At 44.2% G+C, this 14,921-nt stretch overlaps 1 protein-coding gene across 1 annotated transcript in view; it reads left to right on the forward strand.

Annotated features, from left to right (window-relative positions):
• CHRNA7 (cholinergic receptor nicotinic alpha 7 subunit) overlaps positions 1–14,921 on the forward strand; it is a 114,001-nt gene that overhangs the window by 51,497 nt on the left and 47,583 nt on the right. Inside the window, exon 4 of the mRNA XM_043554864.1 lies at positions 9,709–9,818. Coding sequence (XP_043410799.1) covers positions 9,709–9,818 — 110 coding nt within the window. The remainder of the gene's footprint in view (positions 1–9,708; positions 9,819–14,921) is intronic.

Genomic DNA, 14,921 nt, shown 5'->3' on the forward strand with positions numbered 1-14,921 from the left:
CATTGACCTAAGCCAAAATCAAGAGTCAGACACTTAACTGATTGAGCCACCCAGGTGCCCCTTCCCTAATTTTTTGATGAAAATTTTCAAACATACCTAACATTTGAATTCATGGGGAGTCTATAGCCTCACCTCTTAGATTCTGTAATTAGCATTTTTTTTTTTAAATTCTTACTTTATCCCATTTGGCTATTTATCCATCTTTCTATCAGCCTAGCTTATTTTTTTAGTTCATTTCAAAGAGGAATAGCAGACAGTGGTGCATTTTCACCTGCATGTTTCAGGCAGCTCTTTGACCAGGGTTTCTTTCAAGGTAAAAATTTTGCATACAATGTGATGTATAGATCCTAAGTGTATCAGTCAATGAATAGCCAGGAATGCTTTCAGCTCCTCAGTCCCACCCCCATCAGGAAGCAGAACTTCACCATCACCCCAGGTGATACCTGATGTCCCTTACCTGTCAATACCTGTCCTATCTTTCCACTCTCCACCAAGGATAGAACACCTTTATTCTGGTTTTTCCAGGGATTGATTTTTTCCCTCTTACCTTGGGTCTCTCAGGAACATTTGGTAGAGTGGATTGGTCCCTCTTACTGGAAATCCTTCTACATTTAGTGTTTGGCTACCTGTCCTTAGGTTTTCCTCCTAATTCTCTAGTGACTCCTGAGTTCCCCCTGCTAGTCTCTTCATCTCTATGCAGTCATTCCTTGTCCCAAGAGTTGGAGCACCCAGTATCCTGGCTTACAGCACCAACCCAACTGCCTTCCTGGTGCCCCTACATGGGCACCCAGTAGGCTCTTAAATCCAGTGTGTCCTTTCTTTCCCTTTCTCACTTGCCCCCTCTATAGTGAAGGGAAGGAAAAATTCTTCTCTACCCTTTGGGGTCTTCCACTTGGACTAAGATCGAATTTACATGAGACTGATTAACAGGAAAAAAAAAAAAAAAAACAACAGAGTTTTATTATGTGCACACGGAGGCCAAATAATGACTTTGACAACTTTGACACCTAAGGAAATGACAAAGGCAGATAGTTTTTAAACTTTTCAGACAAAGACACAATAAATCTGTGAGGAGTTAACGGGACAAAAAGCCTTAACTTTGGGAGCTTTAATTAGTAAGGAATTCTAAAAGGAACTTGGGCTGGGGTGGTAAATTAGTAAAAAGTCACAGGGGTTGTTTATGTAGTCTTCTTGGCTCTAAATTCCCTATCTCTGGTGATAAGGATGTCTCTACATCCTAATTGAGGGAGGACACCTCTCACATGGTAGATTTATTTCCTGCTTTCAGGGGGACAGTGGAGGGTCTGAGTGTCCCTCTTGAACAAGCTGTATCGTAATTAACTTTTATTTAAAATAATCAGTATGACAAAGTGGCACGTTTTGGGCAGCCTGCCCTTGGCCCCTACAATTGCAGTCTCCATTTGGATAAATGGTAACTCCATGTATTCATTTGTTCAGATCAGAAGCCTCAGAGTCACCCTTAACTCTAGTCTCTCGCACCTACCTCCGATCTCAACCTTCAAAACAGAGCCAAGCTCTAACTACTGCACATCAACCCCATTGCTTCCACCTTGGTCTAAACCAGCATCATTTCTCACCTATGTTACTATGGAGATTCATAGCTGGGCCTCGTGTTTCAGCCCTTACCTCCACTAGTGATGTCTGTTCTCAATATAGCAGTCAGCGTGATCCCAGTAAGAGAAGAAGAAGGCTTAGCCACAAGCCTCATTGACCCAGATCCTTCCAGGGGCTCCTGTCTCACCCAGTAGCAAGCTGAGGTCCTTGAGGTGGTCTTTGACTTTGCATGCCAGGCCCTCACTTCTTCTACATCCTCCCCAGCCCTCTTCTTCTTGCTGTGTTCCCTGCCCTGCTTGTTGCCCTACACACATCATCTACCTTAGGGCCTTTGCATTTGCTCCCCCTGCCTGGAAGGCTCTTTCCCCAAGAACCACTTGTTTTTCTTTCTCACTTCTTAGTAGTATCTACCTGAAGATCACCTTTTCAGTGAGGTCTTCTCTGAGTTCCTCTCAAACCCTACTATCTCAAACCCTCATTGCCTACCCCCAGCCCATACCATTCTCTTCACCTTGGTATCTTAGTCTTTCTGGCTGCTATAACAAAATACCATAAACAGGGTGACTTATCAACAACAGATATTTATTTCTCACAGTTTTGAAGGCTGGAAGTCCAAGGTGCCACCATGGTTGCATTCTATTCAGAGCTCTTTTTTGAGTTGCATTTTTGTTGTGTCCTCACTAGGTGAAATGGGAGTGCTAATCTCTTAGGGAGGGATCTGTCCCATTGTATAAGGGTGCTAATCTCATTCGGGAGGGCTCTCTCCTCATGATCTGATTACCTACTAAAGGCCCCACCTCTGATATCCCTCACACTGAGATTAGAGTTCAACATAGGAATTTGGGGGAACACAACATGTATTCCCTAAGTCTACTTCATTTTGTTTTTAAAGCCCTTGTCCCATACTTTGTATTGTTTATTTGTTCTCTGGCTCTGAGTTCTCATCCCCCACCTGGAATGTGTCCTCTGGGAGGGCAGGACTCCAGTTGTATTCGCTACTCTACCCCCAGCAGGCATGAGTAAGTTTTGTAGAATGAATGAATGAAACAAAAAACTCAAGGTGAACCTAGGAAGGGCTAAGATATTATGATACAAAATAAAGCCAACTCCACCTCACATTTAAACACTGTAGTGTAAGCTCTGGGAATTCTGGGAGATAGTACAAATGTTTCCTTTTTTATATAAAACCAGGCATTTCCCATGTTTTCTATGGTATAGAGCTGCTGTTGACATTTTTCTTATAAAGAGAGAAACACCTAATATGCTCACTACATATTAGGTCAGAGACAGATCTGTCTTCCTGATGGCTATATCTTTATCCCTCAGTAAGCAAATGATCGTTAATAACATATATGATTTGGCATTTTTTTTTCAAAGAGTGTTGTTTTCTAGGAAAAAAGTAACTAGATTATTACTTATTGCATTGAGTTCAGGTGCTCCATAAATAAGCATGCTTGCTTTGGAGGATGTCACTGGAGACCTCTAAATTTCTTCCAAGCACAGCTTATTTCTAATTCATTATTGCACTTGCAAAAATGTCCACAGCTTCATTTGTTTTAAAAATCACCTTTTTATCTCACTTACCTATTCACCTTATCTTTTTGAATGCCTGCTACGGGGAAGACATTGAAGTAGGTCACATGAGGGGGAACCCAGAAATGGATGAGACCCAATTTCTTCTCTTCAGCCATTTACAATCAGGCTGTGCAATTTACAGCCTAACAAAAAGGTTAAAATATTGTGAACAAGTGACTCCCTTGAAGTATGGCAGGAGGCCAGCTGGTGGTGTGGACAGTGGAGTTCAGAGGTGGAAAAAATCTCTGCTTTACAGAAATGGAAGGGAGAGAAGGAAAGGCATAGACCCTTCTAAATGTGAAGATCAGGAAGCATTGGTGTGTGTAGGTATTGCATCATTAATTAATACTTGTTTCCATATGCCCACCACCTGGAAACATGCTGGGTGCCTTTTTAGCATGTGTCCTTACAAAGCAGGGGTGACATATTTATCAGGAAGGTGGCATCTGTAGCTCATGTAGCAGCTTTAACACTGGCTTCTGAATGAATTTTAAGGAATCATGGGTATCTTGGGTTTAGAACAGACCTTAACAGGCACCTAGTCGAAGCTTTTTCCCCCTGGAAAGCCTTGGAATTCCTCTGAGGCCACAGCATGGAAATAAGGAACTTGAATGTCACCATGGCAGGCCTTGGAAGTTGCACCGGGGCCATTTATAAAGCCACCATCACCTAGATTCCTGCTTGTTATGTTCTCTAGCTGGTGACCAGCCTGACCTGACCTAGCCTGAATAAAGGGTATGAATAAGAAGTGAAGCTCCATATTGAAGACCAAGAGGGCAGAAGACCCAAGGGAGGCAGAAATATGGACAGGAGAGGACAGAAAATCAAGGAAATTGCCTTCAGCCACTTTTCTTCCCCAGAGCTTCATGTTGCTGAATTGCTGTTCTGAAAATCTGAATCTGAATAATCTTTTTCCCAGGGTATTTAAACTCTGAGGTCAATATTCTGCAAATTAGAGATTTTCTATACAGTCGGAATAGAAGGGCAGAAAAGTAAAATAAATTAAATTCTCTTTTGACTTACAGTTTGTTATTTTGTTTTCCTTTCTTTCACTTCTCCTTGATTTTGTAGGACTTTCTGGTTATTTAAATAACCCGAAGGAAGAGAAAGTTGCTGTTTTATATACCTCTTCTTATTCCTAGCAGGAAGCAATTGGGGTAGTTTCTGTGTAGATTAGTTTTATCATTTTGGGAGGCCTGTCAGATATGATCTGATTTAATCTATAAGAAGAAGTGGCAGCAGCATTTCAGTTTCTGAAGAGACAGTTGAACCATCCAAAGACTTGCCTGTGCTTTTCAAAAGAATCTGGCTTCTCTTATTATGGAATTTTAACCATTCTTCTGACTCTACATTTTCCATCCTTCTTATGTTTATTCCCTATTTTTTATTTCCTGATTATGGATTCTAATTATGGAATGAATAGCATTCACACTGTAGAATGCTAGGTTGTAAACCATGTTTATTTCTAAAATACTTAATTGCTGCATTTTCTACCACTTCATCTCTGAGAATGCCACACCTTATGTTCCCACACAGGCTAGCCAGTGCCTTGCTTAGGGCCCTCATGATGACCCATAGTTAATGGTGATTTCAATCATTCTGTCACAATGAGAGAAAAAGTGTTGGGGGCAGGAGGAAGAAGGAGGCCCACTTTTTTCATCTGAGATCAAAATGGTTGACTGGAAGAATTTCCAAAACATGTTTATATGGAGTTTTCCAACACCAAGTACATGCTGTCTTTCACACCAGCAACTGATTCTCTGATTCTCAGGATACCAACTGGGTAGATCCTCTCTATTTGGAGTTAGCATCAGATCCTACAAGTTAAGGACTCAATCCCACAAGACTACCCCATCAGATGCCAGGTGCAAAGGGGGTGTCCAGGCTGCCCACACTTCTATCCAGCTGAGTTTGAATGCTGAACAGCTTATGGAATTCAAGAAAACACTTATATTTACCAATTTATTATAAAGAATCCTGGTCAGGAACAGCTGAATGGAAGAGATGCATAGGTCAAGGTGTGAGGGAGGCCCAGAACTTTCATGCCTTCTGTGGGCTAGTCACTGTCCTGGCACTTGGATGTATTCACCAATCTGGAAACTTTCCAAATCTTGTGGTTCAAGAGTTTTTATAACCCAGTCCCCATTCTCTCTCCTCTCCCTGGAGACTGAGGTTGGGTGGGGCTGAAGGTTGCCACCCTGTAATCAAAGCTTGATCTTTCTGATGACCGGCTGCATGCTGGCAACCTGAGGTGATCTCAGGCCCCCACCCTAAGTCACCTCACCTCAATAGAATAACCTCTGGTGGGCTCAGAAGGTGCTGTATATGAATAATTAGAGACACTCCTATCCTCAGGAAATTCCCAAGGTTTTAGAAACCATGTGCCAAGAACCTGGGACATAGACCAAATATGTTTCTTATTATACCATAATGTCCTTTTTTTTTAAACAAAGAAAATGTTCCCTTTCTTCTCTCTCATTATCCTGCTATAAATATTTTCATGCATGTACATGCACACAAACTTAAAGTTTCCTATGGCCTCAAGGTAGATGTTAATGGCGGCCAGTTCTGAGACCCATGGAAGAATTAGGGTTCTTATGGTACATCTCAGATCAAGGGCCCCTTCCTCCCTTGTATGTCCCCTTAAAACCCCACATAGTCATATCTTGAAGATTAAATGAGAAGGGATCCCACAGAAATAGGGAGAGAAGGAAAAGCACAGACTCTTCCAGATGGTCTGGGAGTATTGGTGTTTCTAGACTGACACTATCAGCTGCCCAACATGCCACACACTGTCTGTAGGAAGATTTTGTGCAGGGCCTCTTGCCCTCCAGGGATCTGAGTGGGGAGTGAGTGCTTTAAGAGGATAGAAAAGCTCCTTCTGGAACATTATTATTCACAAGCCCCTTTACACATCCATTCTTCAGAAATGCTCATGGAAACCTGTGGCATCCTGGGCTCTCCCGCTCCCAGGGCACACAGCCCCAACATTCCCACTCCGGCTCCCAGTGCCCAATTGATGGGGCTTCTGCACCTTTAGCTGTAGCTTGGTTGTTACAGCTCTCCTGTCCTGTAGTATCTTATGAAATGGAGGAATCCCTCTTTTTTTTTTTTAAGCCATCATTTGTCATGGGCCTACCAAGGCCACATGACTTACCTGCTGCTGCACACATTTCATCCTTCCAGTGCCGTCCTGCCCTGTGAGGCAGGCACCTGTGAGGAAGCTGCAGCTCCCAGAGGGGGTATTTACCTTGTTAAAAAACAAAATGCAACCAAGTAAACTTGAAGATCTAATTGGCTTAATTAAAGGATTTGTGAGTTGGGCAGCACCCTATCTAGCAAGTAGAGAGAGCTCCCACAAGTTGTACAAAATGGAAAGTTTTTATAGGAAGGAGGGTGGGGCAAGAAAGTTATAAGCAAGGGAAAAGAAAGGATTGTTTCAGGCAAGGTAACCTTATCTTTGGGGGAGGGGCAGGGGGTTTTATCAAGTAGATTATATCTCATCTTCCATTGAGGGATGGAGAGGGCCCTGTGGCGAAGGATGACTTCACAGAGGCTGATCAGAAAATTCCTGATTGGCCCTTTAAGACTTAGGTTTCTATGGGAGGTTGAAAATACAGTTAAGTATTAAGCCTCAGTTTGGTGACTTGGCCTAAGTAATTTTGGGCCCATGTTTTTGTTGTTGTTGTTTGCTTGTTTGTTTTTAATGTTTATTTATTTTTGAAAGAGATGGGCGAGGGAGAGCATGAGCTGGGGAGGGACAGAGAGAGAGGGAGACAGAGGATCCGAAGCAGTCTCTACACTGACAACAGAAGGCCTGATGTGAGGCTTGAACTCCTGAACCCTGAGATCATGACCTTAGCAGAAGTCCGACACTTGACCGACTGAGCCACCCAGGTGCCCTGGGTTGTTTGTTTTTAACAATCTGCTTGAGGGGCGCCTGGGTGGCTCAGTCGGTTAAGTGTCCGACTTCGGCTCAGGTCATGATCTCGCGGTTCGTGAGTTCAAGTCCTGCATCAGGCTCTGTGCTGATGGCTCAGAGCCTGGAGCCTGTTTCAGATTCTGTGTCTCCCTCTCTCTCTGACCCTCTCCCCTTCATGCTCTGTCTCTCTCTGTCTCAAAAATAAATAAACGTTAAAAAAAAAATTAACCATCTGCTTGAGCTCACACAGCTGGTCTCTGCCACAGCCTTGGTGTAAACCCAGATGTGCCTGAGTTCCACAGCTCTCTGCAGCCCCTCTTTTCTTTCCTGAGGGTAGGGGAGACCCAAGTTGGCTTTTGAGTGAGCAGATGGGGGGCTCCTTCAGAGAGGATGAACAGCCCCCAACTGCCAGTGCAGAGAGATTGGGTTGGAAGAAACATCAATGGTAGAGCCTACTGATCACTCTTCTTGAAGTCAAATAATGCAGTTCTGAGTCCTGACCCAGTGTCTGACTGAAAGGATGTTGCTTCTCTGTGCCCCGGTCTCCTCTTATAAATAGGAATAGTAATCATGCTGGCATCCCTGGATCATGACAAGCAAGGTGTACACGTGACTCTGAACAAACCAAATGGTCAGGATACATACCCATGGGACACATGCAGCTAAGATCATGGGTTGGGTTGAGGAGATGTGAAATTGCTGGGGAAGTATTGTGCAGCTCACATGTGCCATCTGAAGAGGTTGTGGTTTGACCAACCAAGGGCTTCTACTTCCCTGCCTTCCCTCCCTGCTCTGCCCATCATTTCAGCAGGTGTGGGAGATGGGCATTTGCCTGCCATGCCCACCTTCGCTCTGGGAGCCCTATGACCATGATTAACATGGTGGCAATAGTGACAGTGACAGGCATCCCAGGGTGAGATATGAAATCCTGGTAAGGAAGGCACAGGTGTTGAGTGTGGAAGGGCTTATCCCCCTGACAAGGGAGAGAAAAGAAGGGAGCACTGGGCAAATGGTACAGAGACAGAGCAGCTGGAGCAAACACAGTTTAGTTCATGCCTAGGCATTCCTGCAAACCAGCTTCAACAAGACTGGCCCTTCTGGGTACTGTCCTTCTCCTCCCCTTGCGTATCCTTCCTGCTCTTCTCCCCTCCTCCCTTCCCCACTACTAACTACCCACATCAATTAGAAACATCAGTAGGGTGGCTCTATCCTAAATGTTCCAAGTGATTTTTCACCATGTTATACATTGACGGATCTTCATTCTCAGAGGCCCATGGCTATAAAGTCACATTACTCACCTGGCTATTCCCTCTCATCTGACTTCGTATGGTCCCAGAACTGGAACAGTCTTTTTGGATGCTTGCCTGTCCTCTCCAGAGGATGGTGGGATCTCTGGGACGTGCTCTGTGATCCACAACCCCTTGGCTACAATTCCCAAATCTCAATAGCTTTGAAAATTAAAGGGTTTTTGTCCCCCTTGATGTTGTTTTTGTAACTTTGCATCAAATTCACTGAGTCTAAAATCAAACCGAAATAGATGTGCAGTGGAGGCATTTATTTTTCTTACTTAGTATCAGTATGCACGTTTTGCTGCAGAAATAATGATATGTTTGATTACGGGGAGTTGCCTAGATCCCAGCTGGAAGTGTTGCATCACATACCTTTCTAAATCTGAGGTCTGAGCTCCAGATCATGGGTGGCCCCAGGGAGACTGGGTACAGGATGGGGCCTTTACTGGGGGTCTGCCCTGATTATGGCACATTTGTAGGAGGTGCTGAGTCCAAACAGGCCAGCCCTGCAACCCTGGCTTGGTGGAGCTGTTTGTATAGCAGCTGTAGGTGGGATCTTACCTGAGCAGTCTTGACAGAGCTAGTGGACCCTAGGTAGGGCTGAGCTATGTCGTCCTTGGACAAGGGACCCCAGGCATGGGCCTTCCTCTGGCAAAGGTCACTCAAGAACCAATTTTGGACCTGACGTCAAGCAGATGCACCTGTGTTGGTGTGTTTATGACTATTTCCTGAGTCCCCATCTTCACCCTTGTCCTGATTCAGTGTTTTACCACCAAGGCCATGTGTTTGCATTTTGGGGTTGTGGCATCAGAAGCACTGTTCCTGCATGAAAATAAGAACTCCAGTCCAAAAACACATCCTCCTTAGAAGCTTCTGAGAGGTTCCCCAGCAGCTGCAAAAAGTTGTTTCATGGAAATAAATATTCTTAATTTTTCTAGCTTAGTTCATATTCCAATTGAAATAAGTGAATTTATTTTTCCAAAGTGTCCTTTCAGTGGAGAACTTTGAAAGCAAAACAGTTACTCATTTGGCTAGGAAAAAAAACCCATCTGCTGTGGGAGGGGAAGCCTTCGGGGCATGCAGTGGACTGGAATTAACTTTAATGCTACTGTTTGAATGTGGTCATGGTGACAGCAGGATCTTAAATGTGATTTTTATGCTGTTCATGGTCATTTTGCAAGAGATTACTTAATTCTCAGTTTCCTTATATTTTATAGATAACAATTCAATTATGTAAATAGTATCTGGAACTCTTTTTGGCTTTGAATGTATCTAATAATCCCTTATAAGAAATATTAGTAGGCAAGGAAGCAAAGTGCTGCTAATGTCATTGTCTGTGTGTGTTAGTCTTGGACAGATCACTATTTACAATGGAATATGTCAGAATATCCGGGCGTGAAGACTGTTCGTTTCCCAGATGGCCTGATTTGGAAGCCAGACATTCTTCTCTATAACAGGTAAGCACACTGGACAAAAGGAGAAATGATTTTAGTTTTGCATATATGTAACAACCAAGCATATTTGAATATTTCATCGAAATGCCAGACCCATGATGTGTAATTTGGGACCATTGCTGCCCATGATGCTTTGTAAATGGCCAGGCCTTTGAGAAACATTCTGTCCCCCTCTCCCATGTTCTCTGCCTTGGCATGCAGACTTGCATTACCCAGCACTCTGCCTGAGCAAATGTCTATAGGGCTGTGCATTATAGGTACATATATACTTTTGTGCATATTGGCACTGAGGCATTTTTTACATGTGGAATTACCTTTGCACCTGAATGGCAGCAATTATGGTCACAGCATAAGTTGCTGGCCCTTGACATGCATGACTGGAGTCCACTGTTTGGACCCAGGTCCTCATCTGATGTATTCCCATTGTGCATTGGGAGAGCCCTGCTGCCTATAGCTGAGTGCATGAAGACCATCACCTTAGCTGTGTTCAGAAGCTTGTGATGCAGGTGGAGTACTTGATAGAAAAAAGACAGATAATAGTCATATTCTAATATGGATTAAGAACAGGAATCCTGCTCCTGAGGTCAAGAAATGAGGGATTCATTGTGAACCAGGACAGTCTGATTTGTAAACCAGATGCCTAAAAGGTATTCAGGCAAGGTAAATTTCTAGAAGCACTAAATCTTTTTTTGCTAAGCTACATAATCAAAATAAGGGGATCCAGAGCATCTCTTCCCAGTAAGGTTTAGAATGTGATAACAAGCTTAATATTAAAGAAAGATACTTCCTAATTACAACTGCTGCATTTGGTCCTACCGGGAAGAGAAGGAAGTCCCATGCCTTCCTGACTTAGAAAACAGTGTGACCATTGGCTACTGTCCTTGGTTGTCACCAGCTGATGTGTTTGTCCTACACTGACTGCTTCTAGGAGGCTGGGTGATTTCATTTCTTGTGTCAACTTTTAATTCTGTCTTTCTTGCTGGCAGTTACATTTCATTTGAATAATTGGGCTTGTTTCTAGAAGAATAGTATTCCCTTCTGATTTGCTGCCACTCTTCAGTTTCTTAAATTAGTTCAGACACCTGAGCTCTGAAACATGTGTAAAGTTAGAGTAAGTGGTCCCCAACTGAGTAGGTGAAGCACATGGAACCCCATGGCTCATCTTTGGATCATTAGTTTCCCAGCCACTGACATCAAAAGACCACAGAAATACATTTTATTTTGGAGGCTGGAAATACAAGATTGAGGTGTCTGCAGGTTTTGTTTCTTCTGAGTCTCCTCTCTTACAACTTGTAGATGTCCATCTTCTCTCTGTGTCTTCACATGGTCTTCCCTCTGCACATGTCTGTGTTCTCTGATCTACTCTTGTGCCGACTACCATCACATTGGATTAGGGACCACTCTAACAACCTCATTTTAACTTAGCTACCTCTTTAAAACCTCCAGATACAGTCACATACTGTGGAACTTCAACATACGAACTAGGACTTCAGCATGTGAATTTGGCGGGAGTGGGGGGGTGGGGAACAAAATTCAGCCCATAACAGGGGCATTGCAGTTGACTTCTTAAGGACAAAGAGTCAGCATTGGAGAAGTCTGGGTATAAATTGTAGCTGTAATATTTAGTATGTTATAAACATTAAGTCTCAGATTCCTCCTTTGAAAAATGGGGAGATGCCAGCTTCAGAGTTTGGAAGGGATAACTTTGCGGATGCACCTAGCATACTTAGTGTGGTACTTGGCAAAGATTGAATACTCAGTGATGGTGGTTGTGCATTTATAGACATGGTGATGAGGATTTCTGCTCAGAGTAATTAAAAAATAAATGTCAATAGTGTTTTTACATTGTGCCTAATTTAGTTCTTTTTCATTTGAAATCAAGAATAGATATTACAATGTGGTAGAAACTTCATGAGGTTATAGAGGTGCTTCTTACCACTTATATGTAGCACCTCAAAACCTAATAAATAAAATGTTTGATGCTTTTAATGTTCTGGCTAAGGAAGAGTTACCACGTATTCTATGCAAACTGAATTTCAAGGAGCAAAGATGCAGTCTCCACCTGCTGTCACCAGGGAGCAGGATCTCAGAAATAATGGTACCCATCCTCCCCCCACATCTGACCCAGCTGATGGTCCCAGAGCCCCTTTCCTCTCATGTTTCCCCTTGAGCTCTAAATAACTATTTTTCTCTTTTCTCTTTTCCTCATCTCCCCATTGACCACATCCACCAGCTTCTATCATGGAATCTGTAGAGGCTGCCTCCTCTTCTGCTTTAGTTTTTCTGAAAAATGGGATATAGAACTTCCTTTCTGAAGTAACTGTTAAATATATGGCTTGCATGTCCACACAGACATGATGTAGGATAAGCAGGTTACAGAATACATGTAAGCCAGTCATAGACACAGTGTCAGTTATTTTTTGCTGCTTGAGAGACTATCCTGAACTTAGTGTCTTAAAAAAAAATGTATGCATATGACTTCTCACCACACTGTGGGCTGACTGACCCATGTGGTGGCCTGTCTGTTTAAGTCAGTTGTTGGCAAAAAGCAGGGGGCTGAGGCTCTGATGAGCTGGAATGTGGAGAGCCACACCCCCCAGCTGTTGGTGGGAGCGCAGCTGGGACAGTTACCTGTGCCACCTTAGCTTCCTCCATGAGCCTTTTCCACAGGATGCAGGCAACCCCCAGTGTGTGGCAAGAAGTGTTCAGAGAGGAAGGAAGTGGCAGCCACCAGGCTCCTTATGAACTGAGCATATGAATCCTAGAACAGCCCCTTCACTGCACTCTGTTGGGCAGAGTAGGCAGGAGCTCAGCCTGGATCAGGGAAGCAGAAGTCAGCCTCACGTCTCTAGGGCACACAGGTTGGGGGGGAGGAAGGAAGATGAAGGTGTGCTCTATGGAAGGGAAGAGGTGAAACAGGAAGGCCAGATTAGAGTTGAGGGGGGGATGAAGGACCAAAACAAACATTTGTAATGAAGGAGCACTCAGTTAAGTGCATGCTGGAGGGACTGGTAGGAAGGAGACAGAGGGTAGGTAGGCAAGCAGACAGAGTTTCCAAACACAGAGTGATCTCCTTATCCCTTGCCTCTATTCGCTGGCTTCCCTCTACTGTCTGGACACAAGTCATGTGGCCTGGCTGGCAGGGATGAGTGGTCCAGCCCACCCCTGCAGCTGCCTCTTACACCTCCTGCTTCCTGGCTAGATGTTTGTCTTTCACCTCCTTGGTGTGTCTGGACTCTTTTCCACTACAGGACATTTCTGTGAGCTCCCCTCTTGGTGTGGAATGCCTACCCTTCTTTCATCCCTCAGACCTCAGCTTGACTCCCTGTTCCACTGAGTCCCGGTTGTGTCTTTTTGTCATGCCTTACAGAAAGGCATTCCCGTCCCCGATGGCACATGGGCTCTGCCACCCCCTGGGGGTCTAGAGAGTGCTTAATAAATATTTGTGCACAGACAGGATGGAAGGAGGAATCAGGGATGCAGGAATTAAGAGAAAGGGGGAAGGGGATGGGTCTCTGTGACATGAGCACTGCTAAGAACAACAAGAGAAGGAAGGAAGGAAATCATATTGGCAAGCTGGAAAATATGAACCTGGGCCTGAGCCAAAAAATTGACAGAGGAAGTAGCAAAAACAGGCTTGAATTTAATAGGATCCTGACCTTCTGATATTCTGTTATTGGAGATTTTGAGAGATGTTGAGCTTAATACTTTCTGCCAGCTTCCAGGCACTCCAAATAGTATGTTCTCTCAGTAGGCTTGTGTGATGGTTCATTAAATTGTTGTGTTTGCAGGGGGAGCTTTTCCTTAAGGAGGGGAGCATGCCATCATTCTGCATAAGCCATGATTTTGAAGGGAGCATTGATTCAGGTTAGGGGAAGCATCACAAACACGTCCATCACGTTTCTTGCTCTATTCTGGTTTGATATTGGAGTCCAAGCTTGAGCCACTAATGGTTTTGGGGATATAATACATTTTTCTGTGCTTTGAAGAGGTTGGGTCATTGCAAAGCAGCCATCTCGGCATCATTTCTGGGATGGGCTGCTTTATTTCCCTGATGGATGGTGAACAAGTTACAGTGCTGCCAGCCAGCTGGCCGGGTTGCTCTGAGGAGAGGACAGGAGCTGATAAAAGCATCCCTGCCGGATGCTGATCCCAGTACTTTCTTGGTTGCTTTATTCTGCTTTACTTTAAGCCTGCAGTTCAAGGATTTTTCTGAACACAGTCTTGCTCAAAGTGAGTAGCAGTTGTGGATAGCTTTTCATGATTTTCCCATTTGGACGGAATGAAAGGCCTCACTCTTATCAGCAGTCGGCTTGCAGAAGAAAGCCTGAACTGCAGTGACACCTTGGCCACCCCTGCCTGCCCTGTGCAACTGCAGGCAGCTACCTCAGCCTCTCTGGTCTTCTCCATTCTTAAGCTGCTCAGTCAGAAAATCCCGTAATAATAGTGGAATCTTTGTTGATGAGTGTATTTGAAGATGTTTTTGTTGGCTCTGTATTGGTAGGGCATGAGGTATCAACCACCCCTTTCTTATAGCCTGTGCAAAGCTGCGTTTGCACATCTGCAGACTCATGTTTGCCTCTGAGATTAGAGTCCTCTGGCTATAACCCTCTTTCTGTCACAGATTCCCATGACCCTGTGGCTGACAGCAGAGCCTGGAGAGGGGGTGATGTAGGCAGGACACATCTGGGTGGAACGTGGTGATCCAGCCGATAAGGGTTAATGATTGTGTGCTGATCAGTGAGTCACTGATTTGGTTCACCCAGAAGTCAGCCTACAACAAGTACTTCAGCATATGGTTTATGGATTTTATTTTTTATTTTAGAGAGAGAGAGAGAGAGAGAGAGAGAGCACTGTGAGTGCTGGAGGGGCAGAGAAAGAGAGGGAGAGAGAACCCCAAGCAGGTTCCACGCTGTCAGCACAGAGCCTGACGCGGGGCTTGAACTCACAAACGATGAGATCATGACTTGAGCTGATACCAAGAGTCTGATGCTTAACTGAGCCACCCAGGTGCCCCTCAGTGCATGGTTTATTTGGGAGAGGAAGTGACTCAGAGAAGGGAGGGAAGATAATATATGCATTAAAAATGCGCTAAAAAGCAAGCTG

The sequence above is a fragment of the Prionailurus bengalensis genome, chromosome B3 (assembly GCF_016509475.1).
Source record: "Prionailurus bengalensis isolate Pbe53 chromosome B3, Fcat_Pben_1.1_paternal_pri, whole genome shotgun sequence".
Taxonomy (NCBI): Eukaryota; Metazoa; Chordata; class Mammalia; order Carnivora; family Felidae; genus Prionailurus; species Prionailurus bengalensis.